This window comes from Falco biarmicus, chromosome 2 (genome assembly GCF_023638135.1).
Source record: "Falco biarmicus isolate bFalBia1 chromosome 2, bFalBia1.pri, whole genome shotgun sequence".
NCBI lineage: Eukaryota > Metazoa > Chordata > Aves > Falconiformes > Falconidae > Falco > Falco biarmicus.
Window position 1 is genome coordinate 106486041 of NC_079289.1, and position 26921 is coordinate 106512961.

Genomic DNA, 26921 nt, shown 5'->3' on the forward strand with positions numbered 1-26921 from the left:
GCCTCATGTATGTGGATTTCAGCAAGCAATCTTTGAACATGGCATCAAATTGTAGTGAAAGACGCTGCGGCTTCCTTTTAAGTAATGGTTTCCCTCTTTACCTTCCACATATTACTGGAGTTGAGATTGAAGTCAGCTAATCCTCTTCCTTTGTATTTGATCCATCTGTATTTTGTAAGTAACACAGGAGGCCTGGAGCCTGCAAAGACAACTGCAGTGCCAGCGACCCATCTGCATGGCCGCTGAAGCCAAAGGCGATTTGCCCACCTGAATGTTTCACAAGATGCCTTAGGGAGAGACTCGGAATTACTTCATTCAAATAAAATAACTGCATACATTTTTGCAAGCTCATAGTTGAAGACATCATCAGCTTTATCATCTACCATCTCCTGTAAGTATTAAAAGAAAAGTGGCAACTGCTGCCAGTGTGCTTTGTCCCAATACTTACTGGGGCAGGATGGCCTGGGAACATGCTCCAGGTATCTGTGGCCGTTTGTGAAAGTTCATACGTGTGGCAGCCAATAAGATGTGCATGCGATACAATTCAAGCTGTGTATCCTATTCAGACTAAAGGTTTCTGAGCAGGGTAAGAGGCCAGAGGTGTCTGGAAACATCAGTGTCAAAAGCTGAGGTGTCTGTAGCCTTCCAGCATCTTCAACTTTACACGGCAGCTGTGGATTGCCATTTTTTGATGCAAAGAGAATTTGGGTACATGCATCTTTTTCACAGGACCACAGAAGAGCTGAAGTTGGAAAGCACCTCTGGAGTTTGCCGGGTCCAAGCCCCTGCTCAAAGCAGGGCATTCGAGTGTGTCCTTGACACCTTCTAGCACTGCTGCTGAAAGCAGCTCTCTGCCTTTTTCTTGTACTTTGATCCTTGTTTCCACTTTCACACTGCCTCCTTCCCCTGTTGTCAGCACAAATACTGGTGCAGCCGCTTGCTGAACTGAAATGATGAACATACCTGAGTTAAAACCACACTACATCACATGGAACTGATTTTAAACTGTATCGTGTCTCTGATGTGGCTCCCGGCAGCTGCACCAATGCTTACACTGACAAGATAGGAGGTAGCCCAAGGCCAGGAAAGAAAAGCCAAGACGCAGACAGGCTGAGCCAATTCCTTCTGTAGCATGCAAACTCTGTCATTCAAAATGCACATGCCAGAGTCATGATTTGAGGTTTCTTAATTTTATGCAAATAATCACAATGTTGATACAAATTCAGGCACGGATACAGCTGTAGCAGTATGAAATTGCCCTGCACTTGCACAGATTTTCCCATTTCTGAGCCTGTTGCAGTGGTATTGCCTGTAGGGCAAAGTTTAATCCGAATCAGCCCCTAGACCACGAGCCAGTTCATCTGCTGAACTACCTGACTCACCCTAAACCTCAGACAGCATGTGAGACACCACTGAGGCAGTCTGAACCCACATAACCAGCCTTGGTACACAGCTTGCAACACGTATTCTCCAAAGTCTACATCAAACCTAAAGGTCTACATGACTGCAAGGGTTGGTAACTACAAAGAAAATGCTGGTAAGCGTGAGAATGGATGAGCACAGTGCTACTCTTCAGATGTCTGTAATTATAATGGCTTTTGGAGAAATGAAACTGAAGTGGTCTGAACTAAATGGAGTAAAGTACCAGCTTGATCTAACAATTCCCATTTGATAGAACAACGTATTATGCAAGGATTGTGGGAAAGCACTGCAAGTTAGTTTACCTGTTTTGTGGCAACGATGCAGGCTACCAAGTATAGGCAACTATAGGCTTTGTCTGACTCTCCAGGTCCAGGCCAGTTAGCTTCCACATGAAACACCAGATGAGATATTTTTGGGTGTGGACAAGAGCACAGTTACCAAACAAGCACCTGCTTGAACTCTCCTGTGAAAAGCAAGCCCTGGCAAGAAATTAAGGTATGTGAAACACACTACTTCTTCTCACTTAACAGTACTGGCACAAGAGCCAGGGTGTTTTCCACCCACTGACCACGCATGACCAAGCTATTCTGCATTATTAGATACAAAGGATAAACGGTTCAAAAATTAATCTATAACCAAGTAAAAATGCCTCCTGACACCTGCAATCAGTCCTAAACAGCCACCCGGTCACAATAATCTACACAGGCACGACCTCCAGGCTTCATTATTGTATCCTCCAAGCCTGAGAAAGGTGGCAGAAAGCAGACTAACAGTCAGACTCCATCTTCAGAGCTCCTGTGTGTTATCAGACGAGCTTTCAAACTTGTCTCCTGTTTATGCCACAACAACATACAGCGAACAACACTTACTCAGTGACCTCACTGGGGTAGACTTCTGGGCTAAATACCCAACACACAGTACCTTTCAAGAGACTCAGTACTGGTATCTGGATATCTGGTAAGAACATGTGAATTAGCTAAGCAAGACGTTAGAAAGATGACAAAGTAGTTGTACAGTTACTAGTTTCTTGCAGAAAAACTAAATGCAAATTTCTTTGCAAAATGGACACACATATAACTTCAACAAAGTATTTGTTACACACTTTTTTACTTAATATATACACATATCAGAAGTTAATTTAGGTAGGAATTTGGGTACAAAAATAGTTTATTCCATGTATTCCTTCAAGAACATACTTTGGTGCATCGTTTTGCAGATTTTTCTGCAAAAAAACCATTCTTTTACAAAACTCAATTTTTAAACAAAACTATAAGCTTCCTACCTTTCTCCTCCCTTCCTAAAACACCAGCAATTAAACACTTAGACGATGGTGATCACTGAGGGGGGAGGAGGGGGGAGACACTTATTCACTGTAGCAAAAAGGAAAGTTATATCTATAAATCACTACCTTGAAGAATATACAGTTCAACAGGCACTTGCTGCTTCTTGACCAGGCAACTTTCATACTGATCCCAATGGAATTTTACCTTGATTAATTACTTGCCAGATTCACTCACAGACAAGTTCAGGCAGCATAGAGTCAAAGGAGAGAATGAGGAATGTAAAGTTTTGGCATAAAAACAAGTGCTTCTTAAAGGCAAAGTATCTTTTCTGCAATTATAATATCAAAATTAAATAAGATTTGGAATAATTTTATTTTGCTACTTAAACCTATGACATTTAGAAACCCTCCTCTGTTTCATTTTTCTCATGAAGATATTACTACTTCCTTAGATGATTTTACTTGTTTTTTCATGTGCAGTGACAAACCCAATTATATGGAACTTTTGGTCTGAACTTTTGCATCTGAGTGTGAGTTTATTCTAGTACTAGTTGTGCTCTTCTCAAAAACAGAAGCAAAAATAATTTAATAAGTAACATTTTTTCAGCCTTGGATTTCACCAGTTTCACCAATGGATTATACGGTTACCTTCAGACCACAAAATAACAGGTATCACTGGATTAAGGTTTAAATTAGTATCTACATATTATCTATGTAGATATGCACACACACCCAGTATTTCTCAAAAGCAAAGGAAGATGTAGTTGATCAAAGCCAGGTTGTAAGTTGCTCGCTGTTACTCTGTAAATGCTGGGGCACCCTTCAGTGTGCTCGTGTGGACTGTGACAGATAATGAGTTATCAAAAATGCATGAGTACCAGCAGAGCACCAGGCTCCAAAAACTAATTAATAAGCTCCTATCTACAGAGTTAGTCACAGTGATCATCCTTACATGGTTAGGTAGATTATTATTTTCATTATGAAACCAATACCCAAAGTTTCCATGCCGTAGGAGGCAACAAGGACCCTGCAAACAGCCTGGTTTAAAGAACGTGCTCTTCTTCCCTCTGGTGTCCTGCATGGTAAATTGGGGGGCAGAAGGAATGAGGCAGTGTACAGACATGAATGACCACAACACCTGCATTAACAGATTATGCTGAAGCACGTGTTAACTGTAACGTTCAAGTGCATTTTATTGTGTTACATAATATATACAATCTTAAAATGGAGAACATTTCACACACAGGTTTTAAGACCTCATTGCTGTCACTACAGCATTGAACAGATGATACACTTCCTATCAAATCATCAAGAAAACCCAAAACTACTCTATTTCAGATTACAATCTCTTTCAATGTCCCACTGCTTAAGGCTATAGTTCTACTACCTGAGCTGATTTTGTTAATTTCAATTTTTTTAATCTCCATGGTTGGGGGGCAGCGTGGAATGATTGCGCACACTTTTCAAAAAACAGGACTAGCAAGAAAAATGTTGGTAGTCACTTTGTAAACTTTGCATTAAAAATATGTAAAATAAAAAATGTGGTACTTACAAAACTGAATACAGCATACTTAACAATCTTGAATCTAAAGTGAAAAAACAGCACTTCATTTTATAATGTACTTCAGTCTCACCATACTTGAAAGTCATGCAAAAAATGGTGCCTGTTTCTTCATATTTATACCACTGTTATGTCACCAATCTTGTGAGCGATGTCATACTATAAAAAGAAAGAATATCATTAATCTATATTAACAAGAGGCTAGATACTGTAAAATACAGCAACTCAATGTACAATCCAGATCACCACCCAAATTATGGTCATTCAGATTACAGAGTTTACACCTGTGTCTTGCAGAAAATGAGTGCAGTGGCGTAGCAAATTGCCTCCATTTATCAGTGGATGCTAAATGACTGTAAGTTTAACTTCATAGCAAATTTTCAGTATCTTCACATCAGTTATTTGAAAATCCTCGTGGATTTCCCAGCGCATGCCAACTGCAATTCATTTTTAAAGTATCTGTCAAGTCTGCTTAGATGTCTCTTTCTTCAGTTTCATACTGGTAACTTGAATTACCAAAGAACCACACTTTTTTGTGGTTACTGCTATAAACACTCAGTTTTCTCAAAGAATCCAGTGACTCATCCCAATCTGCACACTTGCTTGTTTCACCATTTCCTTAGAAGTCAGTTCTAGCTCCTTGCCTATTTTTGTTGACTTTTTCTGGGGATACTTTTCTGCACAAAGATAACAAAAAATAATTCTTTGTTCCAATTACAGTCCTTTATCAGCTCTGTATTCTTTCAGTTAATATTCCAAGACTGATATTGTAAGAAAAATTATAACTAAGCATTTTTGCTACCACTCCATGCTGCAAACCTGCCTTACCTATATGCTGCCTGTACTCAAACTCTGCTGACAGTCACCAATATTAATTTTCCAAACATGATATGCTAACAAGAAACAAATCTTCCTAATCAATATTCCACAAATGTATATGGATATATTGCATTTACTGGAAACAACTCATATTCTAATCCATCATTGCAGCTTATTACAGGCTTTTGTGTAATTAAACCAGTCCTCACAGATTTTTAAAATGTGCCTCAATGCCACAATAGTTTCTCCGTAAAACCAGTAATTTAAAAAACTGACTCAGGCGACCTCTTAACATCTCACTTTCTTCCTTGCAAACTGTCACATTTCAATTAGAACTACACATCAAATAAAATCTTTCAGCTGCACGTGACAGTGAAAATAATTGAGTACCTTCACAAAACCTTGCTTGAAAGCACAACTCAAATTAGGACGAAGTACTGCTTGGCGTTAAAACCCCACATTTGCCTTCTTTCTATTTAAAGCTATTATCTAGCATGAGAATCGGTTTAACAGCTACATTCTGGGTATTGTTTATATACTTACTCTTTTAAGGAATATTAAGAGGCACATTAATTGGGACAAAGTGTCCTTTCTGTCTGTTTTCTTGCCTTTGCACCACAGCTAACACAGCACTCCACTTTCCCACCTCTTGCATTAATAGCTCTTGAACAGATAACTAGTTAATAATTAGTAAACGTGTGCCTTTTAAATAAAGATTAAACTGCTCCACACACAGTTCATCCTACCACACTCTATTAGAAAAGCCTGAATAAATAGAGTTCTTACATGCTAAAACGTTTCTAAATCTAGCTGTTCTCGGGGATAAGGCTGGGGTGCAAGTAGGGGCTCATGCAATGACGGCTCTCCATCAAGCACGTCCTGTTCGCTCCCTCTCATGAATGAGTCAAGAGACAGCATACCCTGCTTAAGAAGAAAAAAGTCTGCTACGTGGCACAGAGACAAGCTGGGACGGGGTGAGAGCTTTCGATCCCCCAGCTGTTTGGAAAAGCAAATTTTTTTAAAAATCAGATGCCTAAATGAGCTAGAAAGGCACAACAGAACAAATACAAGACAACATAATCTGTTCTCATTTGCCTGCACTGTCCTGATACTTTCAGTCTTGATTTTCTTCTTCTTTACTTCTCATCTAAGTGAATCTCTAGCAATAAAAACCAAAGAAGTAGTAAAGAAAAATGCAGTCCGGCAAGTGAACCCTAGCATGCAGCCAGAGGTTATTCACGCAGCTGTGGTAAAGAAAAAAAAAAAAAAAAATCCACCCACCAGTGTTGTCACTTATAAACAAGATGTGGTAACTCTTTTGGATCTTGCAAGAAAAATATCAATTAACGAGATACTGCTGTCTGCCCAGGTACTTGCAATCATAACTTTGCTACATTTGAGCTGATAAAACAGGACCCAGTCTAAAATATATCTGTATATAGTTCAAAGCACCTAGTGCCTAAACCAGAGATAAAGGAGAGAAACTGGCTAGGAACAAAAATTATGACAGAAAAGATCAGTAAAAGGCATGACCCTCCACAAACACATGATCAAGAGCAGAACTCAGAAAAAGGAAAAAGTGTCTAAAAATCCATCCTGCTTCAGCGGTGAAATCAATCCAGCAATCAGAAATAAAAAGGCAGCATGTGATAGAAAGAGGAAGGTCAGCTGGCAGTGTAAGTGGGAAGCTGACGTTGCAGGCAAAGTGGTATGAAAAGCCCAACACAAAGAGTAATTTGTTACGCGCAGGGCCAACGATGACAGGAAGGAGCTTTACATCTCTCTTTACATATCCCAGCCTGGCAGTGTGAGTACACACAGCCAGGCACCTCCAACAGCAGTAACGATGATCATCAACACATCTTGATTCTGTATTTCCAAAACAAATAGGAAGAACTACCTTACCCTGAGAATACCTTCCAACGTGCTAATAAGGGAGCAGGAAGGAAAAAGGTGGTGAGGGAGTGCCAAGGGACCCAGCTGAGTGCCAAGGGGCACCAGCCCAGGTGCATACCCTCTCCTACATGCTACTGAGCAGAAGGAGAGAGAAGCCACCTACTTCTGAGGTGATGCCAAGCAGGCATCCAAGCTGCAATCTCTGACAAAGCCTCCATTTCCCCTTGAGCTGGCAATGGGCTTTGGGGAATTTTCCACCCTCAAGAAACTGCCTAATGAGATCTGCCCTACTATTATTTTTACTACAACTTGAAATATCCAGGTAGCGCTGGGAAGTACTGGAAGAGCGACTACTGTCAGGACAGAATTAAAAACCAGCAAGCAGCAGGGGACAGAGACAACCACAGATGGTCTCACCAAGATAACTATCTTTAAATACATATACTTGAAAATTTTCTAAGATCACGAAAGAAGTAAAAATAAGCACTAGATGGGCAGCTGGTGAAGACTAAAAAGACCCATCACAGATAGTTTTAAAAAAACAGACAGTGCAATGGGACACACTAGTTCCAAAAGTCCCTAGAAGTCAAGACAACTATCTCTTATTCTAACAGACATGGAAGCTGAGGAATAAGGAAAAGATGTCAATGTTTAGAGAAAAAAAACCAACAACAAAACAACAGAAAAAACATCACACAGCTAAGTCATGACAGAGCCAGGATATCAATCCTCATCCTCCACTTCATTAATAAGACTCCCTTGCCTTGGAATTATTTTATTTTTGTTATTATTGCAGGTGAGTGAGCTTTTGTTAGCTATGCTGGGCATTACGGATGTCCTAAGCTTCCCTGCATGTTCAGCAATTTCCCCACCACCTACAAACCATAAAGCCAGCAGCAAGTTAGCTAGTTAATATGGTTGGCACAGACACAGGATGTTGTCAGAATAAAATTCACGTGTGTAACAGAATGACCCAATTTTCACTGTCAGTTGGATACCCCACTCAGGGTGCTGATTAAAATCCTAGCTTGCTCAGGTAACACCAGAGGCAGGGAAATTATGCTGATTCAGGCAACAAAAAAAGACCGTTGAGCGTAAAGGCTCTAACACTCCTTCCAGCTCTTTTATCTAGGAATAAAGGATTTTAGCGGGTGTCTGAGATTCCTGCCTACCCACCCACTTCACGCACTATTAAAAAAATCACACTGATATGCATATATCATATTTAAATAATACACCTAAAATATTTCAAGTAGCAACATAACCCTGATTTTAAGAGCATGTAATTGATGTTTAGAACTTCAATGTCTTTCAAGTATGCAAGTCTAGCATAATCAGAACTGCATGTTATCTGTACAAGAACCACAATTTTCATTGTCTTGCTCCTAAAAGAAAACCAACATATACAATTATGATGTCTGAGATTTTTTTTCCTGAATGAGCTGCAAATGAGGAACCATCTCTGGTGACCTTTGGTGACCTCAGATCTTCAGTATGAGGAAAACAGACATTTTAATGATGAACCCTAAGCTCTTGTCCATACTAGTCAGTCCGGCTTCAGATACACTTTTTTTTTTTTTTTTAAATGAATAAAAGGGATATAGGAATATGCACCTCCATCCTAGCAACGTTGGTAAAGGTAATACAGCATTTCTCACTCTTTTAAAGACTGTCAAAAACTACATTCATACCTCAGCTGTATGTTTCCTTTAATGATCTCTGTACAGCTTTACAGCTGTCGGTTTATACAGAAAAACAAAATGTCTTAATTGAAGCAGATTACAACAACCATTTCCTTACATCAATTATTTTCCTAAGTGCTACAAAAATAACTTTCCAGCACCTAAGGTGATTATTTTGCTTTCCGTTGGAAAACGTACCATTTCTTAGCAAGTCCCTGCAAACCACCTGCCGAGCCACACGGTCGCAACTCAGCCACCGAGAAAGGGAGGCAGGCTGCCGGACAGCCGCCAGAGGGCGCCCAGGATCCTCAACACTACATTTATTACTTTATTTCAATACAAAGCACTCGTAATTAGCCATAACACGTTTTTTTCCCCAAGTGGGCTGGAGACCGTATGGGAGACCACAGAATTTTTTTTTAAGGTTCTGTGCTTTAAAGACTGTGATTTTCCCCATCTTAAATAAGGATACAAGGTAATTAAATTAAATAGGTTACCTAAAGAGGTCACCCAAACCACACATCGAGTCTGACGCCAGAGAAAAAGATACTGCAATTCCTAAGCAATTTCATATTTAATTACAAAACACAAGGACGAAACCAGGGCAAGACCAAACAGTTCATCTGAACCTGCGTCCTTTCAGTAAGTTGTAATTTTTCTTGTGTACCAAAAAGAAACAGGCAAGAATATATTAAAATACAGTAATTGCAAGATTTACTTTGTATTTTACAGTTCTTACAGCTGAGACAAACTGTTTCTGGTCTTGACAGTTACAGGATTGGAAGTGACACGGAAAGGCATTTTATTTATCTGGGTAAGAAGTTTTGTGCTAGCAGCCACAACATAAGCTTTTTGACATGTTCCACAAACCATCAGCTATGCCCCAGAGTTGGTATCATCTTTAGCAGTCACAAGCAATTCAGTGGGTTTATGTATCGCCAACAGTTGCCTTTATCTCTGGCCTAAGCCTCCCTCCCACCTGGGCTATTCTACTGGTAAATGGAAATCTTAAGTAATTTTTTTACCTTGATTCCTACAGTTAAGCAAAGCACAGCACAAGTGTTCTGGCTTCAGCAAAGTTTCTTAGAAACACCACCCTTTCAGTTGACTAACGAGTCATCTGTGAGTTGATGATGATGATGGTTGCAATCAGAGACCTTAAACACCAAAGAGGGCTGCTCTGCTGCACGTTAACTTCTGTGACATCTGACTAATCCTGACTGCTGTTTCAGAAGTAAAATGTTACCAAGTGATATGGAATAGGGAGATTCAGATTCGTGTATGGGATAATAGTTTCACTGACAAATCATGGAGCAGGCCAAAGCGTAAGCTAGGAAGAGGTGTTACTTCACTTGTACAGCAGTAACTGGCCACAAGAAACAAAATGTCAAGTTTCTTTCCTATTCACACAGAACGTAATTTGCAAAATTGACATAATTGGAAGCTATTATACTAATGGTACTAAATTACCTTTATAGCTCTTTACTATCTGATTTAGTATTCCTTGACACAACACTCACCATGAATTGCTACCTAACCTGAGTGAACACTGCACCCCCAGAGATGTTGGTGCCGAGAGCAGCAAGTAGCCGTGCTGTCACCAGACAGCCCTGTCTGGGGTGTTCAGGAGACTCTAGTCTACAGTTTCTTCTAACTGCTTCTTTATACAGTATTGTTAGTAAGGATAACCAAAAATGTCACATGCAGAAATTATGCATGATAGGAAGAGTACAAGATTGCAATTTAACTAACAAAGATATGCTGACTATATAAGCAACTCTAAATGTAAAAAAGGTTTTGCAGAATGTCTGAAAACCACTAAATCAGATGCTGTTTTCCAGAGTAGGGAAATGCTTCAAGAAGTTGGACAGTTATTTGTGCTTCGAGAATTCAGATTCCTCCTACAAAGCTCCTCACAAACTCATCAGGCTTGCTGCTTTCCTCTGTTTTGCAATTAGAAAAAACACTCCAGGAAGCATCCAATACCCTTCAGGTACAGCACTCAACTTTCGTCCTACCCGCCTGCAGCTCACAGAACCACAGCACCCAGCCCTGAGAAGTGGGACAACTGTCACTGCATCACACAGCTTTTCTGTGCTTCCCAGTGGACATACTGCCTCCAGAGGTTTTTCCCTGAAGGAAAAATTAGATTACTGAAGGTAAAATGATGTGGTTTCAGATGTTAACGTCTATTCTAATATTGCCATGTTTTGAAATTGTTACATAATCAAGTTGTGTAACCAACTCATTCAACTGTTTCATAAAGCTACTCCCCTCCCGCCACCTAACAATCCTGGCATTGTACAAGGTTCCTGTATGAGTGGCACAGCTTTCTGATGCTTCCTGAATAATACAGTAGAATTGTCCTTCATCTGTTTTTTTTTTAGATAGCATTGACCAAAGGAAATTTCAATGACTGTTAATCCACTAAAAATGAAGACCCAGCTAGCGGCTGAATCTCCCTATTCCATATCACTTGGTAACATTTTACTTCTGAAACAGCAGTCAGGATTAGTCAGATGTCACAGAAGTTAACGTGCAGCAGAGCAGCCATCTTTGGTGTTTAAGGTCTCTGATTGCAACCATCATCATCATCATACTGACTTTGCATATTCGAAGCAAGCTGACCCACACTCAACAGCTGAAAACTTAAGCCTTCAAAACTCCAACTTACGAGGAGGGTGCCACCACATCGACTTACAACAATACGAAAATCACAGCAGGGACAATGCAATCCTGTTTACTGTCACAGTGGTCATTTTATAAAATGCAGGTTTATAGTTTTCTCCTGATAGCTGAGCCTGTACCGTTCTGCAAAAAGCCTAAAGCAAGTTTAAAAAAGCAACAGAATCATCATAACTCGTTATTTTTATATTAAGATGCAAGTCTTCATGTTGTTATTGTTCAAGCAATCATCTACAGTGAAATCACCCACAAGTGAAGAGGAATTTTAGAGTTAAGCTAGGAGTTGGAAAGGTAGGCAACATCCATAGACTTTCTTTCCCTCTACTCTTGTTTTTGCCCCTTGATCAGGTATTTTCTTCACAGGCTCTCTTGGTTGCACAAGAAAGCAAGGCTAAGTTCCTGTCATCAACTGTTTTCTAAAATAGCCTAACAATGCATTATCACAGAGCTTGACAGAACCTGAACTTCTCCATGTGTGAATTTGAACCAGTAAGCACAAATACGCAAAGATGTTCACAGAATGAAACCCTGCAAGGCAGACCTTTTAAAGAAACTTCACCCAAGGCATTGTCTAATACATATAGAAGGACCACAAAGGTTTTGTAGAACGACCACATAACGGAAAGGCCTCTATTCTTTAAGGACACTCTCAGGAAAGCGCTAGTGGATTTGTTGGAATTCCCACAGACAAGCTGGGAGTACTCAGCTTCTCTGACTCACAATCTTCTTGTCTCCAAATAAAAGACCTGGGGCAGCAGAGGCATGAGAGTACCATCTGTGACAGAACTGCCACCTAGGAAAGGATGGAAGTCTTGAACTTAACATTAAAAGGGCGTAGAAAGGTTTCTTAGAGCTCTACAAATGAAGACAAATCTGAAACTTCATTTTTATCAGGTTTTCTTTGGTATTTAAGCACAAGTCTTAATTTGAAATAAAATAAAATAAAAAACCTAAAGGTTTTTCCACCAGACTCCATTTAATTTTATATGTTTGTACACATGTATTAGGTTTTTTATAGATATATATACACAAAGAAGTGACCAAAACATCTGGCATGACACAGGTACATATATGAAGATACGCAGCCCTTATGAACAAATGTAAGTTAATTAGGCCTCCAAGTATTATATCACAGAACAATTTGGGTTGGAAGCAACCTTAAAGATCATCTAGTTCCAACCCCCCGACCCCAACATGGGCAGGGACACCTTTTACTAGACCAGGTCGCTCAAAGCTCCATCCAGTCTGGCCTTGAACACTCCAGTGACGAGGCAAAAGGGGGTCTACAAGAAAGCTGGAGAGGGACTTTTTAAAAGGGCATGTAGTGATAGCACAAGGGGTAATGGTTTTAAGCTGAAAGAGGGTACATTTAGATTAGATATTAGGATGAAATTCTTCACTGAGACACTGCAACAGGTTGCCCAGAAAAGTTACGGGTAATAGGTGCCAGACTTTGTTTCCTAAAACTAAATACGTGCCCAAGACAACACTGGATAAGTTACATTAATCTTAGGTAAAGCGGCAAGGACAGTAATCAGCTGGTTTACAAGGCCAAGGGGTGAGGAGTATCCCAAGTCAACTTCATTTGAATCAAAAGAGATGCACATTAACTGGCAATATAAACCCAAGCATTTTATCAGCATGCTCTGAGTGCTGTAAACCTGCCTGTTTGAATTTTAAAAGACAAGAATTTATCTGTTTCAAGGAATTTTTGGTTCTACCTAAAATAGAGAGGGATTAAATTTATTTTATAGTTCCTTTCCAACTTTACATTTCAGAATAACTGTTGAGACTGCTCTGGTATGGTTTTAAAATTGTAGATACACAGATGATATGATCAATCAGAAACCACAAATAAGCTCATGTTTTAAAATATCTGAAGTCTTACTTGCCTCAGAAATTGGGGGTGGGGTGGGGCAAGAAATAAAATGATTAATGCCAGCATGGTACACACAGCCATATTTATTAGTTCACGTCCAATTACATAAAGAGAAAGCTGAAGCCATACACAAGTGCTGCTTTAAAATAAAGACAGACTACTGTTTTCTCCAACAGTTTTATTTCAAAAAGTACACAAGTCTGTCATGGAACTACAGCATTTTAAAATTCTGGATTTTGTTTTTACAAATTCACTCACAACACTTGTATTGTAAAATACCATTCCCCCAAAAGTGTGAATAGAAAACCTCATACTGAAATTCATATCAATATTCAAGTCCATGCCTTGTGCATGGGAAGTGTAACGTAACATCGTAACGTTTTGGATTCCAGGAAATATTATTGCTCCCATTTCAATTGAGCTGTGCCTCAATGCTAAAGGACCGATAACCAAAGGGTCTCATAAAGCACCTATCAAGTGTATAAAACACTGTTTCAGTGACACAAATAGTATGTCTTTAGACTGAACAAAGATCTAAAGTGATCCAGAATATACACTGTTAAGAACAAAACCAAAAGCTTATAATGAAAACCAGTAATATACAATATTAAGCATTACAGAAAAACTTGCAATTATGAAGTACTTGTACTATTAAGCAGGACGCATACATCTAATACGAGTGCAACTATCAGAGCTGATAAAGATGTATGCATTGTACATTTCTTTCAGAAGTCATGTTTTACCCCTCCAACAAGGCATTTCTGTGCACTACACTGCTTTGGAAGAAGTGTTTATTTCTAGGTAATGAAGTTTCACACAAGTATCTTTAAATACCCATTTCAGAAAGTTTATGAAAATGCTTGTAATGAATGGACAAGTGTTACGTAACCTCCACAGTATTACAAGTCTAACACTTTATTCACACCATGCTAAAATTGAGAGGTTTCTTCTATATATAGTAGTCCTCAACAGGCAAGTTTACAGTCATGACATTAACTAGAGGTTTCTTGAGTTCACTTGGAGTATTTACATAATGGTACCACACACACACTTTTTTTTTTTTTTAAACCAGACATTAAAATGCCACCTTTTAACTGGTGTATCAGCTGCCGTTACTTCCTAAAAGAGTTCTGTTAGCAGAGTTATCTGTAAGATCGGACTCCTCACATGTTTAACCAGTTCATCTCCTACACAGCTAGAAATTCATTGCTAAACTATAGTAGCTGCTTTTGAGAATCATAATCCAGTATAAGTGAACAATCTATTGACAAAACAATTTATAATAGCGGTATTATGTTTTCATAGTAGTGTTGTATCCATTAAAAAAGGCATGATGATAGCAACTTGAGGCAAAGTTTACCCCAAGTCAGAGGTTCTTTATTTCAGATAAGGACTATGTCAGATTCTATTTCTTTTATTTTCCATGCAATTACATAAATAGACAGACACTGTCAAGGCTGCTAAACCTAACAGCTAGGCTCTGAGGGCACATCATGCTGTCCTTTGTCCATTTATTATTTTGTACAAGCCGACAGAGCATTAAGCATGTGTAAACTCTGCTCTGTATGCTTTAGTGAGACGGGTTTCTGTTCTTGAGTGTCCTAGGGCTTACCTGACTGTAAGTACAGGGTCTCAGGCCAAACAAAAAGAACCACCACCAAAACAAACAAAAAAAAGCAAACAAACAAAAACTAAAAACCACATCTAATCTCACGTATGTCCACAGATTACCAAGAACCAAAATTCAATAGGTTTGTTGCCTGGTTGCTTAGGTTTATAGCTATCTCTCAGTCTGTGGTTCAGTTTAGTTTTGTACTCAACTTGTATTTGTAACAACTATACCCTTTCAATTAAAGAAGGCCTTAGTCTCAAGGTAAACAATCATTGTATGATTAAAACCTCTGAAGTCTCTTCTATCACAATAATTGGATGCAAGACGATGTCTCCTCATCTATTGTTCTTCATAAGCATGTGTTTGGCACAGTTACTAAACCTACTATTTACGACACAAGTAAAAGTCAACCACCCATCTCACTGGTACAACTGAGCAGTTTTCAGGAATATAAACACCTAGATCATAATTAGCAACTGAAGGAGTAACTGACATTTTGAAATACAGAACAATACAGAGAGTGAGACTAAAGTCACATCCAAAATAGGCTTGGAGAGGTATAAATAGTACATACGAATCAAGAAATCAGATCACAGTGTCGTGTTTTAAAAACTGTACCATCATCTAAGCACCTGTTCAAACAGCAAGTTTAGGCACCAGAAATTTCATAAAAACTGAAGTTACAATCAGGTAAAGTTTATTGACAAGGCACACATGAAAGATTAAAAAATCTGATATCTAACAGCATCAGTTTACAATCTAAAAAAGTCCCAAATTTGTAAAACTGTAAGTCTAGAATACTTAATAGCCATTCAAGTTTTTAAATTCAGTATGAAGGGTATGTTCTTTACATTAATAGTGCCAGCCAAAAATTGTGCACTTAACTACAGATAGGACAAACATCTAGTAGTAAGCCAAAGGATTTATTACAGATCTATAAGCAGCTACAAAAAAAAGCAGACACTAAACCTAGAAGTCTGGGAAAATGTTTTCTCTCGCGCTGTTGCTACATACAAATAATCCTAACATCTTTCAACAGGCTATTCAGGTATTTCCTTCATCAACATGAGTGCCACATACTATATGCCTTTAGAGTTTTCCAAAATACCTTGCAGTTTAACATCTACAGCTGGAATAAGCTGAAGGGACTCCCCACTTCCACCCCCTCAGCACAGGATCAAAAAGGAGAAAGTGGAAATTAGGAAGGAAGAAAATAAAAAAAAAATCCACAAAGACTCAAACTGCACTAACTAAGCTTTAAATCCAGCTTCCACAGCTATATAGTATCAGTCATTAGAAGCTGTACATGTAGAAGATAAGGAATTGTTCTGTTCCTCCTGTAATGCTGTAAGTTTGCAAAACTGAGAAGGGTTTTTAATCTAGAAACACAAGATTTGTATTAACTATTCTGGATAACTATTAACTCTATCCCAGCCGAAACACGGACACTATTTCCCTCAGATTCTGGTTGCATGAAACTCTTGCTCTTAAAAGTCCGAACAACTGTTCATAATATTTAGGGCTGTTGAAGAGGCAAGGAGAAACAAGCTTTAAACTCCCTGCAAATTCATACAGAAAAATTTCAGCGTCTTAAGTAAAGGCTAACTACTACTTACATGTATATGGAAAAAAGATGTTTCCACAGTGATGTTAAGAGCAGGAGGACAGATATCAAATACCAGTTACTTAACAGCTTTCATTAAAACCACATGGAGCTTCTAGGTAATTGGTTTGGAAAGAAGTAGAGCACGCTCCCTTAAAATCTAAACAGGCTTTGGAAAATGCAAGGTACAACTAACTTAAGAACTGTATAAAGATACATAGTCATTCTTGCTGTGACCGTAACAGTTGGATCTATAGATTTTAAAGCTTAGATACCACCAACAACCACCCGATAGGACCTCTTGCGTCAGATAACATAAGCATTACATTATCTCCATGACTACAATGAGTTATTATTAAAAAAAAAATCATGTTTCAAAGAGCTTCTGAGGTCTCCTGTCACACTTCCACTCACTGGAATTTTAAATTCAGAGCAGATTAATTATATTACTTGAACCAATGAAATAACTGGTAGCCCCTGAAATAAGAGCTCAAGAAGCGCTCCAAACAAACATTACCAGGTTAAAGAACTGCATAAATACTCAGTTTGAACAGAACTCAAAGCCATCCTCAGTATTTCAGCCCCCTGCAACTACATCAGACAGTGGCCAGGTTCAAATATTTGTCATTGCAAAATTGAGGATAAAGTTTCAGGAACTCTGAGAAACTTCATGGTCTACATATGAAATGCCTTTGTTACTTCTCACTTGTGTCTCGCTGTTACATATTCGGAACTGCACATTAACTGGCATCTCTTCAGCAACCTACCAAAGGTCCAAATGCCTTCAGTGTCCGATATTTATTTAGAAACTTCAATGCTTTTAGCAAATTGTTCAACTGTCATATACTAGTAAGTTTAAAATTAAAAATGAGAATTGGTGGCTTTTCAAACTAACTTGTTCATTATTTTTTTTTCCAAGGAAAATTGCATGCCATTCTTTAAACGAGGGATGGAACACAGTAGTTTTCTCTAATACTTACAATGAACACTTTAAAAACAGCATTAAATTAACAATACTTTATACTATGGACCCATCTTTGCTTTGTGCTGGAATCATCACAGGAACAGCTCCCATTCTACTTAAATTAGGTGCAGCTACCTTTGAAGGTGCAAAGGTTGGGTTTTGACCAGGAGTACGTTCAAAGTCTTCACTTGGGACTTGGCTATATGGAGTTTTCGTATATCCTTCCATATTTGAGGGAGACATTGAACCCAGAGAAGAACGGTTGCTGCCTATGTAACTGCGGGCTGTTGAACTGCGACTTTTTGGAGGTGGAACATCTTCTCTAAAATAAAGAAAAAAAAAAACAGTTGTAGAACAACAGTGTTAAACAAAATGTATTTTGAATTAAGAAATTTAAAGTGCTGAAGCTGCTAAATGGCTGAACCAGGCCTCGTCCCTTGTATAGCCCTAATCCAAGGCTGGTTTAAAACTTGGTCAAGTTAATGAGCAGGACAATAGAAAAACAACAGATGATCAATCTGTGTACTCGGGTGCTCTCAGAAATGCAAGTGTTTCTAGAAAAATTAGTATATGTGAATAGGAATTACTTGTTCAAAGACTGAGTGTGCTTAAAGGATCGTGTTAGTTAAAGCAGGCAGAAAGATCATGATCCGAGGAGGACCTTGGAACCGAGGCAGAGACTGGAACTGAATAGATGAATCAACTGGGACAGGGTCAGGTGATGGATTCGCGCAACTGACAAGACCAAAGGAAACTTCTAAGAACTGCGGACATTTACTAATGATTTGATAAGTGTATCTAAGCTGTGCTGTATCCCTTTGTTCTCTGCCACTCACTGGGGTGGTGACCCAGCTCTGAGTTGTGATTAAAGCAAGCCTAGTGGTACCCACGTCTGTGTGAATTTTTCCTTTAACAAGGAGTTCAGTCACCATTCCTATGTGAAAGCAAATTTCCAGTTTGTTTCTTTCTATGGTGATACAGTACCCAGAAGAGGCTCACATATTACTTGAAGTTAAAAAATAAATAATAAAAAAAATATCAAGTATTCATTGCCTTTAAAATCTTTATTGAAGTTACACACGACTACCTAACACCACATGCAAAACAAAAAGTTCTCTGACAAGCTGTTAGTACGTTAATAAGCTTTCCAGATTAAGACAGAAATGTCAACTGTTAAGTATCTTATTTGCAGAAATACATATTTAAAAGTTAATCTTCAAATAATACTGCTCAGAAACTAGCTATGTCATTACCTGATATCGTGATGTACTTCTTTCTCATATTTCTTTTCTCTATGTTTCTTACAGCAACAGATGACGAGAAAAGCCAGTACAGAAAGACCCAGCAGAGTTCCTATAATAGCTCCAGCAATTATGCCAGCTGTATTTATAGCTAGAACAGATAAATAACAATACTGTTTAAGTGTCAGATTTGTATGACCAACTACTTTGCTCAAACTCAACATTACAAACAGTATGCTTCCATATGATCCAGGTTAATAGTATAGCGCTGAATCACAGCGGATACGCTTCACTCACATGCATTTAAAACAACTCTAAGAGTTAACAGTTTTCCACACAAAAAGCAACATTTTGGGAAGTAAAGGCTTCAAGTTACACAAGAGGATTTTAAAAAAACTTTTAGGAGTTCATTTAAACAAGATTATTCATTTCTAATACACAAAACACTATGTGACCATTACACAGCAAACACTTACGAGGGGTGACATTCAGCTCAACAGAACATTCATCCATGCCCACTCTGTTTGAGGCAATACAACTGTATGTACCAGAATAGTCTTGAGAGGCATTTTTCAAGAGAAGTTCCCCTGTATTTTTATCTACAAACAATGAAAGATAGAATTTTTGTGAACAGATAGAAAGATACCATTTCCCAAAGTTTAATTCCATATTTAATACTACAGAATTAATCCAGCACATAGATGAAATCTTAACTAAAAAATACCATATTGAAAATATCCAAATAAAACCAAATATGTATCACGCTGCAAAATACTGTTATTCGTAAAAGTCCTTTACCTTGTTAGAAATTTATTCCACAGCATTTGACTTTAACATTAAGCCTACAGACTAATTACTCTGTCAATGGATAGGATCAGATACTTAAAACAGCCAATTATCTCACCCTAACAGAGTTGTATGATACAAAAGATTAACTGCAACCCAGAAGTACCTCCTGCTCTTCTGTCTAAACCTATTCTACACTACCAGCTCAGAAGCCTGCAGAACCCATGCCAACATGAGGTGGATCTAACCTGAAAATTGCACCCCAGTGGGTCACCGAAGTCTAGCTATGCTGACAGGGTAGGAGACAATCAGTGAAAACAAAGGCTATTCCCCCAGGGCTTTAAAACCCATTGACAGCTAACTTTGTGAGGTTCTACTATATGAACTTCAATTGGCTTGCATGCTTTAATTGCCAGGAGATTTCCATCAACACTGCAAAAGGCTACATCACACGAACAAAGCACCACACAAATACTTTGCTCTTCCTGCTGAAGAAGTTCAGCAGTGTCTAGATTCTCAAGAACATGTTCAGTGTCCCCAGACCTACATCCACAAGCCCAAAACATTGTTTTATCAGGTTACATGCCACTTTTGCATACTTCCTCACTCATTCTTGTCCAGCACTGCTACAGCCAATTGATATTTTTGTTACCATGAGACCAGTTTGGGATCTGGAGATAGAAGGGGCATAACAAGAGAAGCTTAAGGTCTCGAGTGGTACAGAGGACACTTGTCAAAACAAGAAGATATCAAATAGCACTACCAGAAGGCAAGTTTTCAAAATTGAGAACAGTATGAGAATCTTCATATGTAGCTGATTTTTAGGGATCTGTGTTCTATCTAAACTATTACAGATTCTCATAGACTATAGAAGTTAAAAAGAAAACTGAAGAATTCACAAAAGTAAATTTTTGTTTGTTTTAAATGAATTAGACTGAAGCCACACCTGAATTTACTGAGACAAAAATTACAGGAGGATAGGAGACCCCTACGAGGAAGAAACACACAACTTCTTATTCTGTCTTCTAGGCATCCACTTTTGCTACTCTTAGACACAACACCACTTTGTCCTGTATGTCCTACACAAGCTGAGTTAAAGTAGGTCTATTACAGATTCTTAAACTGCCTCACCTGCAAGAAAACTTCACCATCAAGGTTTAAGGTTTTCATAACTACAAAGAAGATCAAGAAGAACTGGTACTGAGCAGTACTCTTCCAAAAAATATTCCAGAATAACTTTCACAAAGCCAAAACTCACAAATTAACCTTCTACAATGAAATTCTCCCAACAAAAATCCAATACTGCCCCTATAATAATTTAGAACCCATAAGTCAAAACTCAGAATATGTAACTCCTTCCTGTATGTCAGCTCTTGTAAGAAGAGGGTAAGCCTTCTCTTCTCCATTACTCTTGAAACTTTTCTTCTAAAGACATGTGCCTCTTTTTAACCAAGAAGTTCTGTCGCTTGATCAGGAATTGAAGACCTCAGTTCAATCTCTAACAGAATTCAAGCTTTTATCTCCCCTTGCCTGCAGGCAGCTCTAACCACTAGTCTAGACTGTTCTGACTCTTCCCTACTGTCCATACATGCATCAAAACTGCCAACATCAGCAAGCAAGAGAACTCACAATGCTTAGGCACGGGTTAGTATGATTCTGCAGCCTAACAGTAAGAATCTCAACTTAAAAGCTTGAAACATTTCCCTGTATGAATAAAAAAAAGCAAACCCACTTGTTTCAATGCCAATTTTATTAACCAGTGAGAGGGCAGAAGTGACACTTATCTTGACTACTCTATACTAATGTTAAGTATGAGATGCTCACAAGTCAAGATAAGCCAAAAACACAAATGCAATCTTTCTTAAATATTTCAGAGTAATAAATAAGTTTGACAGTACTCAGCATGGAAGTGGCAGGAAGTTCCTGTGAGCCAGATACTCTCCTCCAGTCATAAGACAAAAGCGGGGATCCTTCTTGTGATGCACATTTCAAGAGAACATCTTTTCCAATCTCCTGTGATCCTTCAACGGAACATTTAGTTCTTGCTGGCTTTACTAATAAACAAAGTACCATTGATCAGTCACAATCAAAATGGTTACTATTTGCATTCCAGTAGGTCAGTCTATTTTGCTTAAGACCAAGCTTGTGCAACAAACTGTTGCTGTGCATGGAAATGTATTTCTACGAAATACAAGCCAAGCACAGAATTTTAAAAATGCTCATTTAGCTGGAATATTGTTCCCTTCATCTCCCGGAACAGAATGATGTCCACCCCTCCCAAAGCCTCAATAATCGATGCATCATCACAGATTCAGTACGACTTTGCCCAATAAAAGTTTTCATTTTAGGTACCAAAGATAGAACGGAATAAACACATAAAATATGTCAATGAAAATTCAAGAAAAACATTATCTTACCAAGTACAGTCAACTGTATTTTTTGGCTTTGAACTCCAGGAGCCTTCTTCACTTTGCACTGGTATGTGCCCGTGTCTGCTGACTTTAAATTCAGGATATCCAACGAACCATCACCAGATTTGGGATCAGGATTTGTAAACTGCATCCGCCCAGTCATAGCAGCATAATAATGATTATAGATCCTGTCTACAGCATACATAATTATCTATAAAACAGAGAAATAAGATTCAGAAATCCACTTGGCATGTAAGCATTCAAAATAATTTGCCATCTTCAGATTCCTGACAGTTTCTTTCTGCTCTTTTAAATAATCTCAGAAGTTTGACATAGCCAAATACCTCTGTCTTCAAAATATCACTACACACAGCACTCTAACGAATACTTCAACTAAACACCTGCCCAAGTAGCAGTATGTCAGCATTTACTTCTAACTGAAAGAAAACTGTTTAAAATTACTCAGATTTCATTCTGCACAACCTGTCTACCAAAAGGAGTCATCTTATTGATACGAAAGGGTAGGGTTAGTAACTAAAAGAGTTAATATATTTGAAATTAAGTCCTCATAAATCAGTTTTCAATCAGGAAAATAATGCAGGTACAAAAGCATCCTTTGTTTTCTGGAACTGAAGCATATTTAATTTGTGAGTTCTTTAGAAGACACATTTATAGTGAGAAACTTCTTGACACTTCATACTTAATCTGCTATTCCAAAACTACCACTATATTTCATATGACTGGTGCTTCCAAGGAATTTAAGATCACAAGCATCCCAGCCTGAAAAGGTGGAAGTTTAAAAAGTCAGTTCCAAAGTTCATACATTAACCCACGCAAACAACTGAATTAACCCTGTCCAAAACAATTCTCTACTTACTATTTGTTCCTTCTTTTGATTATCTGCTGGTATCAATACCCACTCAATATCTAGTGGGCCTTCGTCTTCTTCCGAGAGTACAAAAGTACATGGCAATGTAACTTTCTCTCCTTGTGCTTTCTCAAACATCGATTGGTCAACTGAAGTTATACTTAGGCTTCTTGTTAGACCTATAAAAACCGTATTTTTTATATTTTAAAAACAGGCTACATACAGTTTTCACCGTAAGTGTTCTATTGTATATTATTATATATTCAGATCCATAATACTTTCCCTGTATAGAAATCATGCCACTAGTCAGACCTGTTACTGCTTAAGAGATGCAGCGTGTTACTGAACACAATGCAAAGTCACATGCTGTCCATTTGGAATCATACCCAACAAGCAGTTACATCTTTCAAACCATGTTTGGGTTTTGTACAATTCCAGTCCCATACAAGCTAAACCAAAAATTTCTGGCAGCAGGTTTTTCAAGCTATTAGATAATCACCTTATCACTACTCTCCCACTGTAAAATGAAAGCCTGGATGAAGCCCACCAGGATGGACAGACTTCTTGTGATGTCCTGCGTTAGACCAAGTTAAGCCACTCTGCCTTAAGGTGTAAGGCCTCTTCTATCTACAGGGAGCGAACAAATTAATCCTTTCCAAAAATCTCAATCAGTTTTTTTTAAAATTTGTTTGCCCTTTCTGCTTGTTTTAGTCCTCAAAAAAAAAAAAAAAAAAAAAAAAAAAAAAAAAAAAAAAAAAAAGCTGTGTAATCCTTACCTGCATGCCTCTAAGCAAAACATGTCTCCAAACAACAATTTTTCCTCAATTCAGTGCTGAACTGAGCAGGCTTACGCAGAAGGTCTGAAGCAATATTTCCCCAATTTTACAACAAATATAGGCTCCCCTTATCAAGTGCATAGCCCCATACATGACAGTCAGGAAGCGGAAAGCTCTCATTGCTTGTTATGGAAACGGGTTTGGCATTTGTACATCCACTGTTTTGTCCACCTTGCTGGGTACCAAGCTCAGATTTCCAGTCATTTTACATGTGTAGTTTGCTGCTCGTCACAGCTAGACAGTCACACAGATGTTACCACAGCCACAACAGATGCAAGGCCACAAGAAGAGTGGCCAGTGTAAAGATAGGATTGTTTTGGTGCATCTGTAGAATTATAGCCTCAGAAATAAAATTTTAAATTCTTATAAACAGTGCATTTATGCTCTAACTTGCACTTCCGCACTAGCTCAAGTTATTATCTAAATTGCACTTCTCCATATCATTTAGAAAGAAGAAGCACCTGACAATTTACAGACAAAAGCCTGCAAGAAAAGACCTTCACAATAGTTGATTACGAACACAGTTGCAAACTAGGTAGGATTATTTTGCTTCCTACCATTCATGGTATTACTCTACATGGCATTACCTTCTTTCCAGGAAGGAAAAAGAAGAAAAAAACCCAAACCACCGAACACCAAGAAACATCAATTTCAGGTACAAAAGAGATTTAGGCACAATGGTTCTTACCAACTAGTGTACATCTTTTCAAAGATAGTTCTAACAGGTTTGTATCACCTCTTTTTTGACCGCAGTAAACATATCTGAGCAACTAACTGCTACTGTGCTGAATTAATACCATTTCCGAAATGATACTGACCTCCACGAATGCTGGTTGACTTGCCACAGATGCTATCCCCTTCTAAAGGATCCTTTCAGATTTCCAACTGTAAAACTAGCCATTCTAAACGGCTTAAAAACGTCATTTGGCTAGTGAATTATATTACAGTGTAATCCTTAAGTTTGATCAGCATTGCATAAACAAAGACAATATTACTACCAGCCATCATCTCTAGAAATGGGTATATTCAGAGTACATTCATGTTTCCATAAAGCACAGTAGCAAAGAATGAAAATTCCCAGTCTGTTTTTCAGTGACTTCCATACTCTTCTGTTCCCCTCTCCCCTACTGCCTCATTAGGGAACTCTGATACAATATTCTCAAGTTCCATCTCAAATTGCATTTCTGCATTTTCATTTTACTATATTAAAGCAGCAAGATGGAATGTCAAGCACGATTTAGTGACTGATGATGAAATACATTATGATGTCACTTCTTTAAGAGCCTCAAATGTATAACCCAGGAAATGAGAAGCTTTTATCCAGAAGTAAAAAGTTAATTACCAAAGCAGTACTTCTGCTCTGTGACAGTATCTCCAAGAACAGTTACTTTGCCATTTGAAGTTCCACAGGGATGACCACAGAACCACACTTGCTTTCCCCTCCGCACGAGAGGATCTGCTGAGGATTTCTCAAGGTGCTCGGTAATTTGGTTACGAGGAATACACCACCTGCCCCTTCACAATGGGTAGTGGGTAGCAATTCATGTTGGAGATGCTGTAATACATCTGTACTACTAAAAAAGCATAACATCTCTGATTTTTAGTTGGCACCTGCTGAAACACACAATACACCCAAAACAAACTGGACAGCCAAGTACTCCTGTATTCCTATGTTGATATTGGGGGTTTTACTAATTTTCTAAACAAACACAACTTGTACAGTGTTTTACTTCTCTCCCTCTTCTGCCATGACTTTGCTTCTCTGACAATTTCAAACAAATACCGAAGTAGAAATAACAGTCCAGTGCAACCAGAAGTCCCTGAAGTTACTCATTTGTTCTGACATTGCTAAGAAGCACGAGATCCTTCAACTATCTCTTGCCTCTTCATTGTCAGACGACTCCCTGCAAGTATAATTTCAAAGTGGACATTACACGCGCTCTTGTTCAGACAGCAAAACACTGAGAAAGGGACACTGGGAACAGGGAAGAAAAATTATGGTAAACACTGGAAGTACTCCATTTCAGAGGCATACTCCTAGGAAACTAGGCTTAACAGTCCCGCCTATCACATGGCAGCTTGCTTAAAGTGCTTTACAAGCCACAAACAGCAAGAAGTTCAGTCACAGCTTCTACTACAACGATCATTTCTCTGATCCAAATCATATGAATCAACGTAGTAACCATAGGCCAAACACAAGCAGGACCCAGCAGCCCGAAATTACTTGCCAGAAATTTATCACACATAGAAGACTTACAAAAAATGAAACTTTTGAAGCACGAGTAGTATGTTCCTGCACACTGACTGCATGTAAATTTGCCAATGGAAGATGAAGTACGTGAACCTCAAGATAGCTCTCAAAAATCACTCCTGCATGCAAAGTTTGCAGCACACATTAGCTGGTAGGAGAGCTTCCCAATCTCAATTCCCTTCTTAACACATGTTCCCCAACACCTCGTTTTTATTACACCAGCACTCCACAGTCTTTCTTATTAAGAACACAAGCATATAAAGTTATTTTCCACTTCCCTTTTTTTTGTCAACATTAGAATGACAGGCAGAAGCAGCAAGCACCTCAATTAAGAGCTAGGCGTCAGAGCTAGCTGTTTGAACTAACCGTTAGCAATATGAGGGAACTGCAGGTAACACTAGTCGGGGAGATTCTGTTCTGCAGAGGAGGCACACGCATCTGCTGCCAGATATGCTGCTGAAGGAGGTTTGACCAGATTCAGCATGTTAAAGAGATTGCCAAGGGTCCTCTGGCCACTGGACTATTAACTATTAAACTACTAACACTTATTATTAGCACCACTACTGCCTTCTCCCACCTCCCTCCCATAACTATTACTATTACCTGCTCATGCAGGCACCCATGCTATTAACAAGAGACCTGAAGCAAATCAGAGTGACTAGAAAACTCCAAGGACAAAGAAGGATATGGAACCCCAGGTGACATTTGTTCTCCTTGCTCTGTCATGTGACGGTTTGGGAAAAGGCTTGTAGAGACACATCCTACAAGTTAACAACTCGCTGTAGGACTGGCACTGCAGGCAGTGTTTTAATTTTTATGGCTCCACGTACCTCTGAGAAATGAGGGCTGCTAAGTTACATATGAGATCTACTTGACAAAGTGGTTAAGAACATCCTCATCAGATGTGGTGACAAGCGCTTTAAATGAGAGGTCTGTCAGGGAATAGGGACCGAAGTTTGAATCACTGTTCTCTCCCTTAACTGCAGACGTGTTAAATACACAGGTCAGGTTGGCAGGAGGAAAAAAAAAAAAAAAAAAGAGACCTTGGGAAGGATAAAACACGCTGAAAGGGGAACCCCCTCAAGTACCTGTACAGAACTATGACACCAGAGTAACTGAGACA

The 26921-nt window shown here is 38.7% G+C and overlaps 1 protein-coding gene across 3 annotated transcripts in view; it reads right to left on the reverse strand.

Annotated features, from left to right (window-relative positions):
* Positions 1 to 3872: 3872 nt before the first annotated feature.
* Positions 3873 to 26921, reverse strand: part of CXADR (CXADR Ig-like cell adhesion molecule) — a 74070-nt gene continuing 51021 nt past the window's right edge. For 2 of the 3 annotated variants that reach the window (XM_056328034.1, XM_056328032.1), the window contains 6 exons: positions 22721 to 22890; positions 21850 to 22054; positions 21331 to 21486; positions 19123 to 19245; positions 18659 to 18797; positions 13292 to 17727 (listed from right to left, as the gene is read on the reverse strand). In XM_056328034.1, the coding sequence (XP_056184009.1) occupies positions 17460 to 17727; positions 18659 to 18797; positions 19123 to 19245; positions 21331 to 21486; positions 21850 to 22054; positions 22721 to 22849 (1020 nt within the window). In that variant the 5' untranslated portion in view covers positions 22850 to 22890 and the 3' untranslated portion in view covers positions 13292 to 17459. Of the gene's footprint in view, positions 4425 to 13291; positions 17728 to 18658; positions 18798 to 19122; positions 19246 to 21330; positions 21487 to 21849; positions 22055 to 22720; positions 22891 to 26921 lie in introns of those variants that run through there. The other variant, XM_056328033.1, reaches the window with a different exon arrangement.